Source organism: Mauremys mutica, chromosome 6 (genome assembly GCF_020497125.1).
Source record: "Mauremys mutica isolate MM-2020 ecotype Southern chromosome 6, ASM2049712v1, whole genome shotgun sequence".
Taxonomy (NCBI): domain Eukaryota; kingdom Metazoa; phylum Chordata; order Testudines; family Geoemydidae; genus Mauremys; species Mauremys mutica.
Window position 1 is genome coordinate 101,883,502 of NC_059077.1, and position 23,305 is coordinate 101,906,806.

Consider the following 23,305-nt stretch of genomic DNA (forward strand, 5'->3'; position numbering starts at 1 on the left):
GTAAAAACTGTTTTCTAAACCTTGAAGACTTTTTGAGTGCTAGAATGATGGATCTGTACTCAGGAGGAGGTGGTGTTTTTTATTGCCATGAGGAAGTTAGTAGAATGTTTGCAAAGTGAAACTTTAAGAAAAACTAAAGTTGTGGAATAAAGTGTTGTGCTGATACAAAATTGTACAAAACAATGAAGATATTTTTACTCACAGAGTGCAGCAGAGAAAAAGCAAATAGTATACAATTTATTTTTGTATACACTCTTTCATAGCAAAAGTATCACAAAACACAGATCCAAGTCAGCTGTGATATAAGTGAAAACACAAGTACAGAGGTTTTGCCTGGGAAAGAACTGTAGGACTGAGTCCTTAAAAAAAACCAAAAAAAACCCCCCAAAAAGTCCACACCAATAGATTTATTACAATGACTAACAGTTTGCAAAACTGCTTTCACCATCCTATACGAGGAAAGGGATTTAGAGGGGAAGACCTCAAAAGCAAAAATACTCATATGCATTTATGCTAAATTGCTTCAGGAACTTTGGATAGGTTTCCGGATCCGAAAAAACAGTGTCATAAATGTGGATCCTGCAAAGACTTATAGGCATGCTTAACTTTACGTACTGTGAAGATTCCCATTGGTAGAGTGGATAAGTTAAGTACATGTGTAGTTTTGCACGATCTGGGATTTTTTTTTTTAAATGGTGCCAGAAAATGGGCTAAAACGTAATGGATCCGTAAAGCTCCATGAAAACAACAGACATTTTGAAACCGTGGAACATAAGGATTTATGTCAGTCTGATTAACTTTTTAACGAATTGGATACTATACCCACTCAATTTTAAATCAATAAAGCACTGATGAATTAAGATCAAAAGATAATACCAAGAATATAACTTGACATTAAAAGGTAGGTTAGGTGCGTAGATGAAACACAGAGTTCAATGCACTAATCTTTCATGTCTAGAGGTTAAAATATTGTGCTGGTTACAAGTGGAAATAGTTTTGGCTGCATCCTAGTTCCCATTTATCTACATCACACATTTGTCTCCCCACCACACAATCTGATATAACTAGCAATATCTGCTTAAGACAGACACAAGACTATGTTCAAGGGTGTTTAAAGTCAAGGTTAAGGTGCACTTGTCTATCTGTGGGCTTTAGTGCCACTCAGTAAATATGGTAAGTTAGAGATTTTAGTCCCTTACTTTTGGCCTGATTCGTCAACACTGTCTTACAGGAGTAAGTGCTACTCTGCAGAAGGCCTGCAGAACTGGTCCTTTTATAAGTACTAAATTCACCTTCAATGTTTAAAAGTAATGCCAGTGTGCTGTAAAACTTTTTGTTCTCTGTTTTGTTTTCAATTAATTGTATAGATCATAATATGGTCTGTGCAACTGAGAGATGCTCATGCTACTCAGTAGTTTGGAAGCAATGAGAGACTTGTGCAGGTCATTCCAAATGAGTGCCAAGAAAGAAGTTATACCACAACATCATGTCTTCTGTACATGACATATAATTAACAAACATTTCTTGACACTTTTTAAAATAGCAAGTGGCAGTTAAAATTTAAAAAAAAATCTCAACCTTAACCACAGCGTTCACAACCATGCAATCAATTTAGCTGCATGGGAGAATGTCCATATCTCCCAAAGTCCACACTGAATGAGGTGCACATTGTGTGGGACAAGCCCACTTCATTTACTGTGGATACTGTATTGTGTGTGGAACCATTGCCTTACTAATCGCATGTCTTGCTTATAAATGATTGGAATGTGTATTTAGCATACACACTGTACTAGAAGATTCTATGCATGCACTTAAGGTTCTAAAATATACATATATATTATTTGAGGACTAGCAAGTGATCATGCAATTAAAGAGGATATTGTAATGTACATGGATTGGTGAACAGAGTTAAGATTATATGAACATTATCTTTGGCATTCACAATAATTTGGGGAAACAATATACAGTAACTCCTCACTTAACATTGTAGTTATGATCCTGAAAAATGTGACTTTAAGCGAAACAATGTTAAGCGAATCCAATATCCCCGTAAGAATTAATGTAAATAGGGGGGATTAGGTTCCAGGGAAATCTTTTTCACCAGACAAAACACTGTGTATATTTACACACACACACACAATAAGTTTTAAACAAACAGTTTAATACTATATACCGCAATGATGATTGTGAAGCTTGGTTGAGGTGGTGAAGTCAGAGAGAGGGATATTTCCCAGGGAATGCCTTACTGCTAAATGATGAACTAGTACTCGGCTGAGCCCTCAAGGGTTAACACACTGTTGTTAATGTAGCCTCACACTCTACAAGGCAGCACAAATGGAGGGCGGCGAGACAGCATGGCAGAGAGAGAGAGACATACAGTGTGTGTGTGTGTGTGTGTGTGTGTGTGTGTGTGTGTGTGTGTGTGTGAGAGAGAGAGAGAGAGAGAGAGAGAGAGATGTGCATTGCCCCTTTAAGTACATCGACTCCACTCTAAATACATTGCCTTTTTAAGTAGATCAGCAAGTGGAGACAGCAGCTGCTACCAGCAAGCTCCCTCCATCCTCAGCCCTGTCATATCCCCCCCACCACCGCTCTACAGAGATGGGGTAAGCAAGGGGGGGACACACATCCTGACATTAGCTTCCCTCTCCCACTCCCGCACAGCAAGCAGGAGGCTCCCAGGAGCAGCTCCAAGGCAGAGGGTAGGAGCAGACACATGGCAGTGATGGGAGGGACAGTGAACTACCAGCAATTGTTAGCCTGCTGGGCGGTTGCCGCACAGGGAACTTAGGGGAGTGGGGAGCTGATGGGGGGGCTGCTGGTCCACCCTGGTTCCAAGCCCCCACCAGCTAGCTCCAATGGCTGCTCTTTCTGCAAGCAGTGGACAAAGCAGGCGGCTGCCAAATGACATTATAAGGGAGCATTGCGCAACTTTAAACGAGCATGTTCTCTAACTGATCAGCAACGTAACAACGAACCAATGTTAACTGGGACGACTTTACGTGAGAAGTTACTGTACTTAGGTCTCAATTTACCAAGAGGAAAGCACACGTCAAAGTGTTCCCATTTAGGAGTATAATCCCTGTTAAAGGCAGAGAGACATACAGAGGATTGGAACAGAAGTTATCAGTTTATCATTTGTGTTGTTGCATGTTTTCTTTTTCTTTCTTTAATAATAAAATAGCCAGGCTTAATAATTGTGTTTATTTTTGCTTGGTCTTGATGACGATGTCCCCTAAGGCATGTAAAAATACCCTAAACAATGACTAAACAGTGGGAGCCACATTTCCAAGTTGGCAGTAAGAGACACTGTTGGTAAGAGCTGGCCTACCATTTCTTGTTTCTCCAAACTAAATATTTTAAGTAACTTTTACAACAAAATTACTTGGCATCCAACAACTTAAAATTACCCTTCACCCCCATCAGGTTCAGGCAAAGAACACAAGTAAAATCTGGCAGCACAGCAGGCTGAGCCCAATGGCATAAGAGATATCTATGATGCCCTAATATAGTCTATACATAACGACAGGCAGAGCCCTCAGAATGAACTTTGCACTTCAGCCCTGATAACAGCGAGATTGACTTTGAGAAATTAACCTCACATTCAAGGGTGATCTGCGGCTTGAAGATGCCAAAGCTGCAAGGGGTGAGGAAGCTGCACAGAAGACAGAGAAAAAACAACACCCATAGACACACAATTAATTAGGGTCGTACAAAATCCTCTGTTTGAATCCATACAGGTTCCAAATGTGCTTTATGACATCTCCAATTCGGACTGCTGCTGGGGACCAAACCAGCTCCAGATCTGCTCTAACTTGAGCCAGTGGTTAGACAATTCCAAGGAGCTGCTGTGCTGGGCAAGCTCACCGGCTAGGCAAGCACTGTCCCTTCCATGCCGCAGCCCCCCACTGGGGTGGGGAACATAGAACTGTCTACAACACGAATCCTCAGCAGCTCTAAGTCTCCTTAGTGCTGCTGCACAGACAGACTTCCAGACTCATCTTGGTGCAAACTCCTCCCTGAATTCATGCCTACTGTGAGTCTTCACATTTGGATGAGAATAGAAGGATTATTTGCATCAGCTGTGCTCTCTCTTCCCTTGATGCCATACAGCCTTCAGATCTTCCAAGCCCACACAGTCAGCAACACCCTTTTCCATTTGCTTCTTCAATGCAGATTTCAGACCAGACCTTATGACAGATCTGAGCAACTTCCCTCAACGCCGCTGCGTGCAGAGGCTGATAAGGTCGCCGCTGGTGCTGAGGCAATCAGCTGGGACTGTCTAGGACAGGCCTGCACTTCTTAAATTTTGAGCAATTTAAGTCCACCAAAACTACAAGATAAACAACAGGTAAAGGGAGCTAATCAGATTGGAACCGGTGTTGGGAATGGAGCCAGCCAAGCTACACAGTGGAACGGAGCCTAATAAAATAAACAAACAAACTACACTAAAATGCAAGAAATCCTAACTTGACAAAATGGTGCCATGCAATAGGGAGAAAGAGAAGATGTTTCTGATCTCACTGCTACAGTTATTTGGGTATTTATTATCACAATGGTATCTGAGTGCACAGCTCCTTACGTAACCACTCACCAAACCAAGGAGTATGCACACAACTCCAAGAGGGGCTGGTTTCTGGAGATTTTTTACTTGGCATAGAGGGTGCATGCACATCCCCTGAAGTAGGGGCCACATTGACAATACTCAGAGGAAAGATGTGTTAAAATAACAACATAATTTCAAAATTAACATCTGAAACAAATGAATCTTCTTAACTGAAAACTTGTTAAAAATTGCTGTATATTATGCCAATTAAGAGGCTCTTTTTCATGTTATTGGAACAGTAGTTTTTGCATGGCAAACACATATATAGTCACAATACAATATTAAAGCAAATCTTACAAGTTGTTAAACAACATGAACTGCTGGATAAACAGTAGTTATGTGATGAGACATGGCTCATATAAAACTGATGAACTTTTTTAAAAGCTAGGCAAAGTCATAGGATTAATTGTCAGAGTTAAAGAGTACAATCCTGTGCTTAACTAGAATTACAGTGCACACTACCCCACAAAAAAATCCATGCTCTGTTGGATAAGATGTTAATTTGATCCAGACCCTCTTTAGCAAACACTAACCATTGTGCCAAAGCTATGCTGTAGTTGTGGGCTGTGTACTATAATATGTCCCCTATGAACAGATTTCAATGACCTTGGGCTTGAAATGAACCCATGTCTGGAGAAAATAATGGCTAACGCATTAACTAATTTCACAGTCCTCCACACAAGGATATTTCCTTACTTAAGGCAAACTACACAAAAATCTTCAGACTTCCAAAAGAATGAAGATAGTCAAGCTCTGGAATTGGTTATTTAGATAAGTCTAAACTGAAAACACTTAAGCACATGGATATGACATTCTGCAATGTCTTATCTTTAGTTTGTCAAGGTTTTTAAATCCCTCTTGAGCTGGAGTACCATTTTTAGCTTGGCTAGGTCAGAATGACACTGAACAATATGAATGATGACACACTAGACAGCTATATGGACAGAGTTGTCATCAGCAAACCAGCTGTGCTAACACCTGTATGTCCTGCACAACTGATCTTTAGGAACAAGGATCAAGAAAGACAGATTAGTGTGTGGAGGAGAAACAAAAGCTATTTACAAAATGTTAAAATTAAGGGGGAGAGGTGTTAATTTGAAGGAAGGGGAAAGAGAAGAAAATATTTTGTATTTAATATGATCAGATACAAAATATGATAGCTTGTTTCTTACTATAATTCCTTTCAAAAGCCATTTGGAAGCTTTAAAATTTAATTCCTTTGTAATTTGTTTGTTTCACATGCACATGCACACTTCTTTGCAATAGGTGTCAGATTAACATTACTGGAGACTGAAGTAAAGAACAGACACTGCACCCACAGTTCCTATTTCCCCACATTTTCCAGCCAGTGTCTCTCAACCCTGTCCAGAAATAGCTACCTTCCGGGGGGTGAAGTTAGTTAAGGCAAAAATTTTGAAACTTGAATTCCTAAAATTAGACACCTAAAATCAATACTTAGACTTCTAAATAATGTGGCTGATTTCCAAATGTGCTAAGCACCATGGATTTCATTTAAGTCAGAGGGAGATGGTGTGCTCAAGCTCTTCTGAACATCAGGCCACTTTTATTTAGAAACCAAATATAGAGTGGGTGAGGAGGCAGCCAAGCAAATTGCTGGCACCTCCTTGTGGCAGATGTCCAGTGCAGGTACTCCATACGGAAGGCATCCAATGACCAGGTAAATGGCCTGGTAAAGGACTTAAAAGAAGGTGCCGGATAAAGGAACAGAATGAGGGAGGGGGTTGAGGACTCCTATGATTGGTACAGCAGGGAGCCAACCCCACCCCCCATTCTCACAGCCCACCTTAACTCTCCTATGAGGGGGGTGGATAATAAGGTCCAAGCCATGGGTTGGCTGGGGGGATCTGGATGGGGGATCTGGATGGAAAATGAAGGGGGGCTGGTGAAAGCCCCAGGTAACGATTTGAATAAACATGGATTTGCCTGCACTGTACACTTTATCTGCCAGGTAGTCTCAGGTATCTATATAATAAAGTTGTGGCCTGATTAAAATCCATATCAAGTGTCTCCTGTCCTCCTTTTGGTATACCCAGACAATACCAGTGACTGTCACTTGCAATGGGTGTTAGAGAAATGGACACTGGAAGCTGGATTGAAACCTTGCTGTAAACTGATTTCTTACAGGCCATAAAACAACCGCCATAAAGTAAATGAATTTTTCACTATAGACTACACTTGAGGTAGCAGCCTAGCATTGAGGGTGCAAGACTTGCTATCACATTAGTAATTCTTAAAGCTATCCACAGTCCCACCTCAACTCCTTCTATCCCAGTGTTCTCTATCAGTGGTTCCCCAACTTGTTCCACCGCTCGTGCAGGGAAAGCCCCTGGCGGGCCGGGCCAGTCTGTTTACCTGCCCCGTCCACAGGTTCGGCCAATCGCGGCTCCCAGTGGCCGCAGTTCGCTGCTCCAGGCCAATGGGAGCTGCTGGAAGCAGCAGCCAGTACGTCCCGAGGCCCGTGCCGCTTCAAGCAGCTCCCATTGGCCTGGAGCAGCGAACCACAGCCACTGGGAGCCGCGATTGGCTGAACCTGCAGACACGGCAGGTAAACAGACTGGCCCAGCCCGCCAGGGGCTTTCCCTGCACAAGCAGCGGAACAAGTTTGGGAACCACTGTTCTATATTCAAAAAAATAATTTAGCATTAAAACATATAGTAAAATCTCACCCCTACACACACATAGTTACATTGATTTTCTGAGGAGAAAAACAAGAAAGGGTTAATTCAAGCCTCCCAACTTTCACAGTGACTCTTTTTTTAAAAAAAAATTATTACAACCGAAGGATCAAATCTTGTTCTCAGTTACGCTCATGTGAAACAGCCCAGTAAGCCAATAAATTTGTCATTTAGTCTTCTCTGTAAGTTCTCATCTATAGACCTTTAATCTTTAGACAACAGTACACTTTTACACACTAAACCACAAATATAAGGAATGAGAAGAAAAAATATCCTGTTAATAATCTAAAATAATCTACTTTCCATATACACAAAGATGCAGACCAGTTGTACAGAGTAGCTGCTATATTTTTATTTTTTTTACCATTCTTTCAGACAAATTGTAACCCCCAAATGCATTATAAAAATAAATAATACAGTTAAAGTTAAAATTAAAAGCCAGCAAAGAGAAATTGAAATTAGGAGTAGAGGACCAGGTGAGGAGAGATGTTTTCAAGACAGATTTGAAAAAAGATAGTTGATGGGTATAGAGCAGGGGATTCCAACACTGGTCCTTTGGTCAGGGCCGGCTCCAGGCACCAGCTCAGCAAGCAGGTGCCTGGAGCGGCTAAGGGGAAGGAGCGGGACCTCGGGCTCTTCGGCGGCAATTCGGTGGCAGCTCCCTCGATCCCTCTCGGAGGGAAGGACCTGCAGCTGAATTGCCGCCAAAGAAGAAAGTGGCATGGTGGAGCTGCCACCAATCACGCCTCCCCCCCACACACACACACACTTGGGGCAGCAAAAATCCTGGAGACAGCCCAGCCTTTGGTTCTTACACGTGGCAATTGAGCGTGACTGTGTTAAGAAGAAATTTGTATGAATGTGATTATGAATTGAAAATGTAACGCAGAAAGGGATTTTGGGGTGGGAGGAGAATTGTTCCTGAGTGTTTCATTAGCACAGGGTGAAGCTGAATGCAGGTTAAGTTGAACAAGCAGAACTTTATTAAACCTGTGAACTGCTCTGTATATATGAATGAGTTGCTTACAGCCTAACTCCCTGTGTTCCCTTGTTCGCACTGGTGACCCGTGTTTGATCTCTGAACTGTTCTCAACATGACACTTTAGGAAGGGCAGCTGGGTTATTCTGTTAACAGGTGTTGGAACCTTGCTGGGAGATGCTAAATGATTTCTGCTAACTCACTGTGACAGGTGCAGCTCATTAACCCATCAGGACTAAAGGAGTGGCTTCTCTAGGCAGAGAAACGTAGGGTCTGGGCTTGAGCACGAGTTGTTTATTTTGTGTTAATTCATTAACAAAGATAAACATCAGGAAGAGGGCAAGTTTTTGAGCCTACGCTGCCAATAGCGAGTGATGTTGGATGAGGGTCAGAACACCACCAACTTACAAGGTGCATCTGGGTTAAAACAGTTAAGAGCATAAAGGGAGTGTTCACAATTTTATGGCCATGAATGGACTCATTGGGATGATTTGCCAAGGCAGGATTGCGCATATGAAGAAGTGTGGAGAGTTGGGATTTACGGAAGCCTCAGACAAGGGAGCTACAACAGTCATGTTGAGAGGAAATGTGAAATCAAGGCTGAGGATTTCAGAAGAGTTGAAGTTCAGCTATTGCTTTGGCTGGCTATATGATTATAACTGGTAATTCACAAGTACTGTGTTTATAAAGCTAGTCAGAAAAAAGAACAGATTTAGCATGTGCGGTAATGTGATAAACAAATATATTACTATTACTAGGAAATATATAAAGTATTAATGAAATATGGTTTGTCAACATAAATACAGCATGCATAATTATGCTCACATATTTATGATGTTTGAGAATTTTTCAAGTTTTTTATAATACAATTTTTAATATACTGTTAGATTTTTAAACAAACTTCTTAAAAAAGTTTTTGTCAAGAAAAGTATGAACAATTACATTTGAAGAGAAGAGCTAGTGCTAAGAATAACCTATGAAAAACTTGATTATTGTAGCGTACACTTCACTCTGGTATTTTAATATTTACAACAAAGAATTGAAGTTGAAATTAGAGTTCTAGGAGAATTTTGCTGATCAGTGCAGTTAAAGATTTTTCTTTAAAAACTGTGCTAGTCCCTTTTTTTCTATAGTTTATGTATTTAAATGAAAAATGGGTTAATTGAGCCCTGGTATAGATGACCACTGTAAATACAGTTGTGGTTAATGCTATTTTGTTCCCAGTATGGAATGGCTTACAGTATTTCCAATCCCAAGCATTCAAAAATTATGAGTAAGGCCTCAAAGTCATGTGATTGGCTTAAAATCACGAGATTTTAAAAAATAGCTTCCTTTTATTTGCTTTCTGCTTTTCATATGTTTGGGGTACACTCAGACCATGTTTTCAAACTTTTTTCCACATCCATGAGGGCTAAAAATATTGCCTTTTTTTTATTAAATGAAACCCAAGATTATCATGTAACTCACTTATTTCCAGTCCACAAGTGGGAGTTTAAAGAAAAACAGCAAATATCAGGAGTCGCATGGTAAACTTATGAGAGATGGTAACATTGACTTTAGTGTAAATTCTCTGGATCTTCCACTTTGTTGTGACACTCCAGTCAAAAAGAATCAGTCCTCATTTTGGACTGAAAGCTTTTTTATGTAATTAAAAAGGTAAACAGTATAATAGGTCATGAATATTTTACATTAAACAATGATGGTTCTGCTCTAATTTTCCAATTGACTGTGCAAGATAGCTGCTATCCAGTATAAATAAAAATAATCATTTCAGCATATGAAACATAAAAGAACAGCTACCTCAGGCTCACGGTGCCCTTGACAAATAATTAAAAATGCAAACCAACACAAACACAAACAGTAGCCAACCAACCATAATCCACACAAAGAAACCAGTCCACAAAACTGAAATTTGCTCACCTCAGAGCTCATAAAACTCTAACCCATTTCCCGACCCTCCAAATAATTTACCTTCCACTGGGAGGATGAACAGACAACTGCACTGAGACCAAACACTAACCTAATAAAAGCAGCCTTATCCAGAGCCTCCAAAGATACCTCCTAACCTGAAGAAGGCGGCCAGGGGGCCTTTCTGATTACTGTTATATGGACTATGATACCATGAGTTCTGCAACCAACTTGATACATTTGGGTCTGATTTGCAGAAGTGCTGAGTATTCACAGCTGTAAATGGAGTCATATAGGAGCTACGCTTTGAACATATGAAGTTCTGTATAATGCTAAGCCGTGAAAAAATCAGGTCCTAGGTGTCTCAAATTGGGCATCCAAAATTAGTGGAAACTTAACTTTACTTTCTGTGCCTCAGCTCCTCATCTGTAAAATGGGGATACTACTACTGCCCCCTCACCTTAGGGGAGCATTGTAATAATGAATTAATGTTTTTTTATAAACTATTTTGGTGAGTGCCACAGAAAAGCCCATAAGGAAATTTATAATTCTATCTTCAGAGCAGGGATTGAATACTGTGCAGAAAATAAGATATGGGGCCACACAGTGAACAATGAGGATAATGCAAAACTGCATACCGATAGAGGCAGAAATCCTGTGAAAAATAATGTGTGACAATGTAAACAAAGACTGTCATAATGCTTATACACAAGGGGGCCAAAATGTAACCTTAATTCTGTTGTTTTCTAACTTTTGAGTGCTTGACTTTCCAATCATAATAATCTTCTCTTAACATAGGGATCTGTGTGTATAATTAGTAGGGTTGCCAACTTTCTAAGTACACAAAACCGAACACCCTTGCCCCACACGCTTCCCCAAGGCTCCACCCCTGCCCCACCCCCTGCTCACGCCGTTCCCCCTCCTCTGTTCCACCCTCACTTGCATGATCATTTTCACTGGGCTGGGGCAGGGGGTTAGGGCAAGGGAGGAGCTGAGGGCTCCGGCAGGGGGTGCAGGCTCCAGGGGTTCAGGTTGCGGGAGGGGGGTCTGGGCTGGGGCAGGGGTGTGGTGGGGGTGATGGCTCTGGATGGGAGTGTGGGTTCCAGGCTGGGGACGAATGGTTCAGAGTGTGGGAGAGGGTGCGGGGTGCAGGCTCCTGGAGGGAGTTTGAGTGTGGAAGGGAGCTCAGGACTGGGGCAGGGGGTTGGGATGCAGGAGGAGGTTTGGAGTTCGGACTCTGGGCAGCGCTCACCTCAGGCAGCTCCCCAGAAGAGGTACTATGTCCCTCGGCTCAGAGGCAGAGGCACAGCAAGGAGGCTCTGTGCGGTGCATGATGCCTCTGCTTGCAGGTACCGCCCCCGCAGCTCCCATTGGCTATGGTTCCCGGCCAATAGGAGCTGCGGAGCCAGCACTTGGGGTGGGGGCAGCACATGGAACCCCCCATGCCATGCCTCCACCTAGGAGCCGAGAGAGACATGTTGCTACTTCTGGGGAGCCACGTGGAGTCAGGTAGGGAGCCTGCCTTTTCCCCGCTGCACCACGAACTTTTAACGACCCAGTCAGCAATGCTGACCAGAGCCACCAGGGTCCCTGTTCAACTGGGTATTCCGGTTGAAAACCGGCACCTGGCAACCCTAATAATTAGATATAAGTTCAATTAGTGCCTACAGAACTATTAAGAGTTCCCATTTGAGAAAAATAAGCTCGCTCATCCAGAAATTAGACCTATGAGTTCGACTTTTGTGAGTGATCAATTAGTGACAATTTGGAGCCTGAATACTGAACACTTGATGGCTGAACCATGCATGCTTAAATCAACATTACTGGCCTCAAGTCCACACCTACTCCACCTTGCAGAAAAGCTTGGTGTCTGAAGCCTTGTCTACATTAAAGAGAAAAGTCAATCTAAGCTATGCAATTTGAGTTACGTGAATAGCGTAACTCAAATCGACGTAGCTTAGATTTACTTACCACAGGATCCATGCTACGCAATGTATATGGGAGACGCTCTCCCATCGACTCCCCTTACTCTTCTCGATCAGGTGGAGTACAGGAGTCGACGGGAGAGCGATTGGCGGTTGATTTAGCGGTTCTTATCAGAGGATCGATGCTGCTAGTGAAGTGTAAACAAGCCCATAGATACATGGTTTTCTACAGATATGGCGTTCTACATGTTCAAAAAAAAATTTTTTTTGATGCATGGATCTGCAGCTGTTGCATAGGTGGGTGTCTGGAAACAATTAATATCTCCCTGGCTCAGAAGGTCCCGCTTGATCAAGAGGTAAGATAATGGTGCACTGAACAGAGAAACCAGGTCTGAAAACCCAGATCATTCCCTGTAGGAAAGATGGATGGAAATGTGTAGAGAAGAGAGACCACCTCTCCCTAGTGCTAATTCCACATTCTTCCTCTACTTGTAGAAGAACGCCCTTTTGAGTGCCCTGATAATAGTAGGAATATAAGGACTGCTTGCTTCTGTAGCTTGATTTGTATTCTGTCTTCCTCATTTCTTCATCTGCAAAATGGGGATAAACATTTATACACCTCATGGGTATGCTGTACTGACAGATTTATAAATGTTTGTGAGGTGTTCAGACACCACAAGTGATGAGGGCTACTACATTTCATAGATTTCCAGAGATAGGTCCAATACTTTGGCTTGGGTTTTCTGGGACAGGCCAAAGGACTTAAATTATGAATTATTTACAGCCATTACTATGATTTGCTGCTGTGACCGCTACATCGTAAACTGGTAATGTTCTCACTCATTCTCAATCTTCATTAGGACACACATGATTTCTTTCTACTCTATCAGGCAGGTGGCCCAGAAGGGGAAGAAACCTATTACTACTTGATAATTAGGAATTTAGGAGGTCAAGCAGCAGCAGAAGTTTGACTTCTTGTTCTCCTGTGGTGCAAAGCACAGTGTCCTGCCAGCTAAGTTGTATACAACTATAACTAACTTAACAGGAAAGAAATAAGAAAAGGTACTGCTACTTCTCTCCTGAAAGGGAAGCCATGTTTCCAAGACCTGTTTTCTATAGCATCAGGAAAAGAACTGAAGGCATATGCGATCACTTATGTCACCCTGCACTAAACATTTGGAACAGTGAAAGAATGGGAACATTGCACGCTTCCTAGATTTTGGGACTTGTGGTGCAGAAACAAACTCCCAACACTGGAGATATTCAGAGGCAATTCTCTATGGAGAGAGTAATTTATTTTAAGTGAAAAATAAGTAAACAGCAGCTTTTGAATGTTGTTACAAAAAATAAAATTTAAAAAATGTGTGTACATTGCTGTTTGGGGTTTTTACAATTTGTGACGCGGAAAACTAACATCATAAGATAGTAGAAATATATCTGATTTTCACTGGGTCGTAAGGAAAAACACCTAGAAAATGTCAATGGCATTTGTAATTTTAAAAAATGAGATACACTTCATATATTCAGTCTTGCTGGTATTCAAGATGACACTGCAATGCAGCAAAATAATACAAGCCAAAGGGTCAATTTTAGATTGCTATTCAATTTAAAAAATGGTTTAAAATCACTATGATGTTTTAGAGTGTGCATCAGAGTTTACCCATTTTTCTAATTCTATTTAATTATTACCAAGGATTAAAGTAGAGCATGAGAAGTCAAACGCTTTATGACCACTTGATATGGGCCCCTGTTGAATGACCTCTGCCTCACTCAGTGAATACACTGATCATTCAAGAGCAATTACACATACTTTGGGATGATCAGTAGCATCCTAATTTACTTTAGCAAGCCTAAAGAGTACTCAGGGGGAAGGGTTTGTAACAACTTTCATATTAAAAAAAATAAAAGGAACATACCAGTCGACTACAATATTACAACATTTGGCTTGCTGATCTGAATGCTTTCTGGAGGTGAAAGAAGTTGAAGGGGGAGATCTTTTGATACTTTAATTAAAATTATGAATAACCACTCCCACCATCAGCCTTCTTGAAAATAAATAATTCCAATTGGATATAATTGGTATGACTTGAAATACAAATGCAACTGAGATGAAAGTGCTAAATACATCACCTTCTGTAGGGTGGCTTCCACAGATTTCATATGACTGGCAATTAATTCTTTATCTCTATTAAAAGAAGGAAAAATTAAGCCTTAGTAAAACAGAGGTTTTAGTAAAGACAGGTTAATTTTCTGCCAATCCAAATATCTTATCAACAATTTCATATTATAAATTTTTTTAAACAATCCAGAAAGTATTATTCTTAGATTCCTCCCGACCTTTTCACCCCCAAAATAAAGTAACGGGGATTCTGGCTCATTGGAGACAAGGAGGTCTTTTGAGTGTCAAAACTCATGCAGTACCGGAAGTACATAGACTGGAGTTAGATGAGATCCTGTGAAGGCCAGATTCAGCACTGGTGCCACAGATACTGACCGCTCAATATGAGAATGTCCAGGGTCTGACTCTGTTGGTATCAATGCAGAGATAAGAGATGATAGTATAGGTAGGTACCAGGGATACAGCAGGGTCCAATGTCACAGACCGGTTTGAGGCAGAACCTTTACTACCAAAGTACCAAATCTTTTTTCAAAGTAGGGTTGTAGAGGACATTTTAGATACTCTGACAGTGCTGGAGCCACTCGGAGCCTCAGTGGAACTCTCTCTTGGACCTGAGGTCTCCAGAGCCTTCTTCTGACTCTGTGACTGGGATTTCTTAGATCTAGTACACCTACTTTTCTTGTCAGTACCCCAAGACTCAGAGTGTGATTCTCTCTTTACCACAGGCACTGATACAGATGCTGCCTCTCCTGAGGCCTTCAATGACCAAGACCTGGAGGTGGATGGGGAAGCAGCACTTGTATCTCTCAAGACTCTTGGTGACCGGGATCTTGAAGTGGACAGGGCATTAGCAGAACTCGACAGCTTGTTTACAGAGGGGTTCTCAGAGCCTGGGTTGGAAGCCAGTCTTGGGGCTTTCTCCATCATCAGTAATGCAAATTTGATCTCCTGTTTTTTCGAGATCTGCTTTTAAAGGAAGATCTCGTACACATATGGGGACATGAGTGTCTCCTAAACAGTGGAGATACTGAGAACGTCCATTGATGGGCGTAGCTTCCCAACAGGAAAGACACCTTTTAAAGCCTCAGGATCATGGCATACTCCAGAACAGAAGTCTAGAATAACCCCTCAATCAGGGAAAAATGAACAAGAAGGGAAAATAATGACCCTAACAAACTACTAATAAACTAAACTAACACTAACTACACTAGGAGCTAGGCTTGAGTAAGGGAGCATGCTCAACATTTTACCTCAGGCCAAACGCAGTAGAGAAGGAACTGAGGGTAGGTCGCCCAAGCAGTTCTGTATATCCTCAGTACGGGGCATGAGGATGTATAGGGCACATTCACAGGCCAAATGGGCACTCCTACTGAAAATCTCCAATCAAAGGTGCAGGGGTGCACATGCACTGAAGTGGAGCACCCATAGGGACACTACTTGAAGAAGAAGATACATTCTCCAACTTGTAACAGGCAAACAAAAATACTCACACTATTACAGGACACAGATAGTGGAGCACTTGTCTAGGATTATTATATAAAATATACACTTAGTAGACTGAACTAAGTTTTCTTTTTAGAGGATATATCACTGAATTTCAAAGAGCGAGAGCACTATACTTTTGTTTTCTACCACTGCTTTATCTAGGGCTAAAACCCTGCGCATGAAAGTAAGAATTGATCTTTTGTCTGTTTTAAGTGATCTCCCTAAGGTCCCAGTGCTCACTTTGCTGCCATGCGGAGGGCACTCTCTGCATCATGGATGCTCTCTTCCAGTCGACGCTTGTCCTGCTCCAGCTGGGTAAGATGTCTATTGAGCTGACGCAGAGATTGATCTTTTCTTCTCAGCTCCATCTTTGCCTCGGAGAGAGACTGCCAGCAGACAGAAAGCAGAGTTACTTGTCAGCCCTGATAATTAACTTCAATTTATGCCATAGGCTATTAAACAAAGAGGAATACAGACTGACTGTGAAGTAGATTTGGGCCATTACAAACCAAGGTTTTACTATTTTTCTACCAAAAGTATTATTTATTTACTAACACTACAGAAATCTAATTTTTTTAGTGCATCATACATTTATAAATGTTTTATAAACAGTCAAAATGATCTGCTGAATGGAAGACTAATGCTACAGGTACAATACTTAAAAACCATATTCTGGGCACATGAAAATATTAGGAATATCATATTTTTAAAAACCCCAAATAAATATTAAGTAAAAATACTTCACAATAAAGCAACTTACAGATAAAAGAAAAAGAAAAATGCAAGGTATTGTTCATTTAAATACTGAGCAATACTACCCACCTTACAGATATCAACAGAAAGGAGAGAGTCCAATATAAAAATAAAGAACCAACCAACAGTTTTTCTTATGGGCAAAATCAGTGGTAACTACACAGCAAGTTATGTCTAACACATCACATTATAGTACATCAACTATTTTATGACTTTTCTGATCTCCAATATATTTTGCATGTTTCTGTTCCCTAATGTATACCCAACAATCTCATACTTAGCATTAAAGCTTAGCGTTTAAAATTAATTCAGATTAATTCAATAGATGTCAAATAACACTGTAAGCTGAACAATAAGAAACCTGACTAGCAAAACTTCAGTCAAGGTTTTTTCACTGTTTCTGCTATAATGTAATATAATGATCATAACATCTTTCAATTCATTGCTCCAATTCTCCTTCTCCCTTTTGTTTGGAGGGATCTTTAACGTTACAAACAGGAGTGTTAGTAACATGTTCACAATCTGGCAATATATTTTTTCTGTATTTTTGCTTATGACCATCTATTTTGTCTCTTCAGTATGTAAAATATAATTTTAAAAGGAGTTGGCTATAAGTTTACTTTTATGTTAAATAGAAAATTTACCATAAAATTTTCAAAACAATGTAGTGGGATTTAGCTGTGCAGTTGCAGGGCTAAGTCCTTGCATGCGGGCTTTGCAAATTTAGGGGATATATTCTCACATCTGGAGCCAAGAGTTTTTATATTTGTATAGTAAATTACATTTCTATAGTTACTTCTGTCTGAGGATTTCAATGTTCTAGAAACTTTAATGAGTTAAGGGTCTGCTTTTCAGAGTCACTGAGAACCCACAATTCCAGCTCAAGTTAGTGGGAACTGGGGACACTCAGCACCTCTGACAATCAGGCCCCAGACATGTTGGAAAGTAGGCAACTTCCATCTTACAGATGGGAAGCTGATGATCAGAGAGGTTAAGTTTTTTGCCAAAGGTGACATAGCAAATCTGTAGCAGAGCTGGGAGCAGAACCTAGATCTTCTGATGCCTGTAAATAGTAAGATTCTGCTTCTCCTAAAAAAGAAAATCCACTTCGTCAAATTGTTTGATCTTCAAGTTAGAAGAATATCTTCCTGAGCAATCAATCAATCAATAAATAAATAGACAAATGTATTGCTCTAGAGTTCTATTTTTGAATTTCTGGAAGGTAATCAGACATTTGAAAAAGAAATGTTTTGTAACTTTTGCCTCCATTGTGGACTAATCCCTTTTGAAATTAAAAAAAGGAATCATGTATATTGGCCGAGATAAAGAGGTTTTAAAAATTGCTACTACAGATGTATAATATTTATCTTTCAAATATAATTTTAACTAAACATTTGATAATAATGATCCATACCTTGCAAACTTTTCAAAAGGGCTTGTAAGTGTATTTTGTAACTTCGTATTAAGAATGTTCTGTGTAGTTTATATTCTGTATCCATAATATTGAATGTGGAGTGCCACGAACATGCATTCATAACATACTATGACTGTGTGTTAAGTATACACAAAAGTCTGGTAAACATTTACAGGGCACTGAGAATATAACCAATCTGAAGATATCTCAGGCTTGCTAAAAGTCAATAGCACTTATATCTTTCTAAATACAGCCAGACACAACTGACCCAGAAAAAGGAAATTAAAGAATATAAAACTATATTGAAATAATGTCCATCTGCAAAAGAAATAAAATTCAGCATTTAAAACTAAAATGTCACACCAAATCCATTTAATTTTGTCAATGCCTAGGTACTGTAGAATCCTGCTACACTGTTTTATGAAACCTTCTCTCAAAGTCAGTACTACCAAGCCAATGTTTCAGTATTGAGCCAAAATGTATTGCATTGCCAGAGAAGCCCTCTTTTACATAAGATCCAGATTCCAAGCTCAGATCACATGTGGTTATTAAAAATCCCAGGGAATTCTTTATAAGAGTAGGGAGTACGCCAACCTAAGTGGGAATGTCTACACTGCTATTTTTAGCTCAGTAATTTGAGTTCGAGTCAAGTGACCTGGGCTAAGTGGGAATGTCTACACTGCTATTTTTAGCTCAGTAATTTGAGTTCCAGTCAAGTGACCCGGGCTAAGTGGGAATGTCTACACAGCTATTTTTAGCTCAGTAATTTGAGTTCCAGTCAAGTGACCGGGGCTAAGTGGGAATGTCTACACTGCTATTTTTAGCTCAGTAATTTGAGTTTGAGTTTGAGTTAAGTGACCTTGGTGCAGCAGGTTTTTCTTTCCAGTGATGGCATACCCTCAGCCCCCTACAGGGCTTGTTAGGCATGTTTTCCACAGGAGGGCTCAGCCTTTGTGAGGGGGTGGAGAAGGTTGAAAAGCCTCAGAGGTGTTTAACGACACTGACTCTCTTGTGACAATGTTAGATAGTTAAGGGGGAAGCAGAGAACGACACTGTTGGGGAGCAGTCTGACCCGCCAGAGTTCAGAGGTTAGGGTGTTTTAGGTAAGATAGGCTTCAGTCTTTAGGTAAGATATATGCACATAGACTGTTTTATTGTTTTAAAAATCCTTCTGTCTTGTTATGCTGGGCTCCTACTGTTAATATTAAACAAGATTTTGTTTTAAAAAGGCTGTTTTGGGTAAATGTATTCACTGCTGGTCACAGCTCCCAAAGGGAAGAACTGCAAGTATCCAAACCCAGTTAAACCTGCTGAGTAATCACAGCTGATACACAGGGTACCGTAGCCTTGGGTCCAATCTAAGGGTATGTCTACACTATGAAATTAGGTCGATTTTATAGAAGTCAATTTTTAAAGATCGATTTTATACAGTCAATTGCGTATGTCCACACTAAGTGCATTAAGTCGGAGGAGTGCGTCCTCACTACCATGCCTACCATCGACTTACGGAGTGGTGCACTGTGGGTAGCTATCCCACAGTTCCCGCAGTCTCCGCCGCCCATTGGAATTCTGGGTTAAGCTCCCAATGCCTGATAGGACAAAAAACATTGTGGCGGGTGGTTGGGGTACATTTCGTCAGTGGCCTCTCCCTCCGTGAAAGCAACGGCAGACAATCATTTTGCACCAGACACGAGGGCGATTAGAAGAGCACAGCAAGGCGTGCTCACATCAGAGAGGCTTTGAAAACCAGTGTCATGACTGGCCAGGCTTCGGTGTGACAATTGTGTGCGTTTCTCCTTGATGCAAACCCACCCCCTTTATTTTAATTCCCTGCAAGCCAATCACGCTCCCCCTTCGAAATAAAGTAACTATTATTTGGAAACCATGCATTCTTTCTTTATTAGTTTTAAAAAATGAGATAACGGACAAGGTAGCCCGGGTGGGGTGAGGGAGAAGGGAAGGACAAGGCCACATTGCTTATTGTAGCCACACTAAAAATCAAATTGTTTGAATAACAGCCTTCTTTTGCTTTGGCCATCCTCTGCAGTGGAGTGGCTGGGTGCCTGGAGCCTCTCCCTCCCCCCACCGGTGTTCTTAGCCATCTGGGTGAGGAGGCTATGGGACATGGGGATGCAGGTAGGCGGTTATACAATAGATGCAGCGGGGGTCTGTGGTCTGGCTGGCTTTCCTGCAGCTCCAACAGATGCTTCATCATCATGTCCATTTGCTCCCCCAACAGATACTTCATCATGTCCTTTCCTGGCCTCTGCCACTGAATGCCTCCATGCATTAAGCTGTGCCCTATCAATGCGGGAGGACTGCATGAGCTTGGAAAACATGTCATCACAAGTGCGGGGGTTTTTTTGCCTTCTAATCTGGGACAGATATGATAGGGGGAGCGTAGAAACATTCTACGCTCTACGATTCTGGGGGGACTGCATGGTCACCTGTGCTGCTGAGTTTGCCATGCTGACCAAACAGGAAATTAAATTCAAAAGTTCCCGGAGCTTTTCCTGTGTACCTGGCTAGTTCATTGGAATTCAAAATGCTGTCCAGAGCAGTCACAATGGCACACTCTAGGATAGCTCCTGAAGGCCAATACTGTCGATTTGCATCCTCACTACCCCAAACTCGACCCAGCAAAGTTGATTTTAGCACTACTTCCCTCGCCAGGGAGGAGTACAGAAGTCGATTTTAAGAGCCCTTTAGGTCAACGGAACGGGGTTAGTTGTGTGGACACATTCCTTTTTAATCGACCTAACGTGGCTAAATTAGACCTAACCCCATAGTTTAGACCAGGCCTTAGTGGAGAGTGGCAGGATTCTTACTGGGAGAGGTGAAGGCTCAAGGGGTGCACTCAGAAGAGACCATAAGAGGGACAAAGGTGGAGCTAGTCCTGACCTGCGACAGGTGTTACAATCATGTACAATCTTTGCTAGCTGGTGACAATGTGAAAATTGAACATGGCAAAATGAAAGCTCTTAATGCACTGATGCTATATTATTTTAAACAGTTGGGGAACAATTTTCAGAGGTCTTCAAACATTCTCCAACTGTATTTGCCACAAAAGCTCCCACGCTTAGGCACAATGAGTGATTTAAAGACAAAAGTTTCAGCCTTATGTTTGAAATTCCTTGCCACTGTGGCTTAAAGTCAAACCTTTTAAACTGTTTGAACACCATTTATACTGCTTTAAAGGAAGGGCTGCTAAGCCTTTTTTCCCCCCTTTCCTCAGATTGATCTAATTAAAACCCTTGATAAACTTTATGGACTCTAATATTTCCAGCTGAGTGACTGAAACCAAGAGGGTGTGCCTCAAGGCAGCAAGGCAACAATGATAAGCAGCAGGTTAGCCAGTAATTTCTCAACCAGGGTAGATTGTGAAAGTGTGATGTTCAGATAGCCAAGAAACTGTTCAGGAGAGAATAGGATAAATCAAGTTTAATAACTCTGCTCCTAATTGTTCCCCCAATGCTCAACTCTAATTACTTGGAGAACTCTCCTGACTGTCACCTGATATTAAGTTGTTGGAGGCTGAGTGTGGAACAGTGAGATAATCAATAAACATTTAGTGGGGAGAAGAATGAAGATCCCGTTAAGCAGTGGGAACCTGCAGCACCCAAAGCCCTTCTGCTCATGAGAAAACCTATGGGACAGTCATAGTGATTGCAAAGCAATAATCCAAGCGCTGTTTCTAGGCCTTGAGGCCTTTAGGCAACAGTACATTTGAGAAAAAAAGGTTAACACGGTCACCCTAATTACAGCCCACTTTCACATATTTCATATATAAGCTAAGACAAGCCAATTAGGTAGAAAGGAAGATAAGGGAAGTTTTATTTGTATACTAATTAAACCCCTGATGAAATTAAAGGAAAAACATACAGCTCTGTAATTGTGTCTGAGAAAGGTCACTTCAGGTTCAGTTATCAGAAAAGCACAGCCTTGAGATATTTCACTTAATCCACACTATAGCCCTTATTTTGTTCCCTGGGTCTTAATGTTTACAAAAATAAGAAAATTTCCAAGCCTGATACTGCATTTATCTTGAAATGTTGCTGTGGACAATTTCAATTTTTAGAAAGTTAAGGCTAAATATGATAAAAAGAAAGTAAGATTAAAAAAAACCAAAAACACACTATTATGCCTGCACGTAGTTTTACAAAGATGCTGAGTTTTCAGTTTCAAGAACAAAGGAACACACCAACTTTTAAAAACTGAACTCCATTTTGTTTACATTTAATAAGCAGTCATTTGATCTAATTAGTTTAGATGTTTAGGTATTCTTATGCTCATTCACCAGACAATCATGTTCATTCATCTGTAGCCCACCAAAAATCTCATACATAAGCTGAGTTTCCATCAGATTCCTCAGAGGAAGGTACTTGAATCTAGCTGTTTTTTCCCCTAAGCTGAGCATGAACAGTAATTTGCTGGTGGAAACAGCAAAGTAACTAATAGCATAGGAGAAAAATCTCTCGGGCAGCACGTAGGTTGAGTTAGAAGATCTGTGCATAATTTTGTTCCTACACAGCTTAGGTTCTTTGTAGTTAGGAAACTTTTTTATAAGAAGTTGTTAACAGAATTCAAAGTTTAACTCTGCTATCCTACATGTGGGAAAGCACTTTATTCATCCTCAAAGCAAGCACCTTAACCACTAGGCTATAGAGTCACTCTCTCTTTTGCTCTCTGGCCCAATCAATATTTAATTATTCATACAAACAACAGGAGCTCCAACAAGAGAGTGTGAGAGAGGCCCAGAATAGCCAGAGCCTCCTGGCACAGGACTGAAGATTTACATCAACAAGCAGGGAGGGGCTGAAACATTGATGCAATGCTGTCACCTTGCCTGAGATCTGGGGAAGGAACACCTGGCAAGCCAACTGTAGCGTACTGAGTTCCCTGATGTTTATATGCAGGGAGTGTTCTTCCTGGGACCAGAGGCCCTGAGTCTGTTGAAGGTGGCTCCTCAGATCTGACGCATCCAAGACTATGATTACCAATGGGTGAGGGGCAGCAAAGGGCACCCCTTTCATTACGGATCCTGGGTCTCTCCACCAGGTCAGCAAAGCGAGGACCCGAGGTGGAATTGTGAGTGTTGAGCTCAAACGGCGTCTGCTTGGGGAGTAGACTGACGCCAGCCACGCCTCTAGGGGTCTGAGACATAGCCTTGCATACAGCCCTATGTACATGTGCCACATGACCCAACATTTTGAGGCAGACCCAAGCAGTTGTTAGTGATCCTGGAGAATCGTGATCCTCAGAATCTGGTCTCCAGTAGGTAGGCCTTGGCCTGACTTGGGTCGAGCACTGCCCCAGTGAATTCTATCCTCTGAACCTGGACCAGAGTTGACTTCTTCACATTTATCAACAGACCAAGTGCCTGAAAGGTGGCCCTTTCTGTACCAATGCTGTGCTGGACC

General features: G+C 41.3%; 1 protein-coding gene across 5 annotated transcripts in view; it reads right to left on the minus strand.

Moving 5' to 3' along the window:
• CCDC171 (coiled-coil domain containing 171) overlaps positions 1–23,305 on the minus strand; it is a 204,713-nt gene that overhangs the window by 62,084 nt on the left and 119,324 nt on the right. For all 5 annotated transcript variants that reach the window (XM_045021612.1, XM_045021613.1, XM_045021616.1 and 2 more), the window contains 2 exons: positions 15,959–16,104; positions 14,245–14,299 (listed from right to left, as the gene is read on the minus strand). In XM_045021612.1, coding sequence (XP_044877547.1) covers positions 14,245–14,299; positions 15,959–16,104 — 201 coding nt within the window. The remainder of the gene's footprint in view (positions 1–14,244; positions 14,300–15,958; positions 16,105–23,305) is intronic.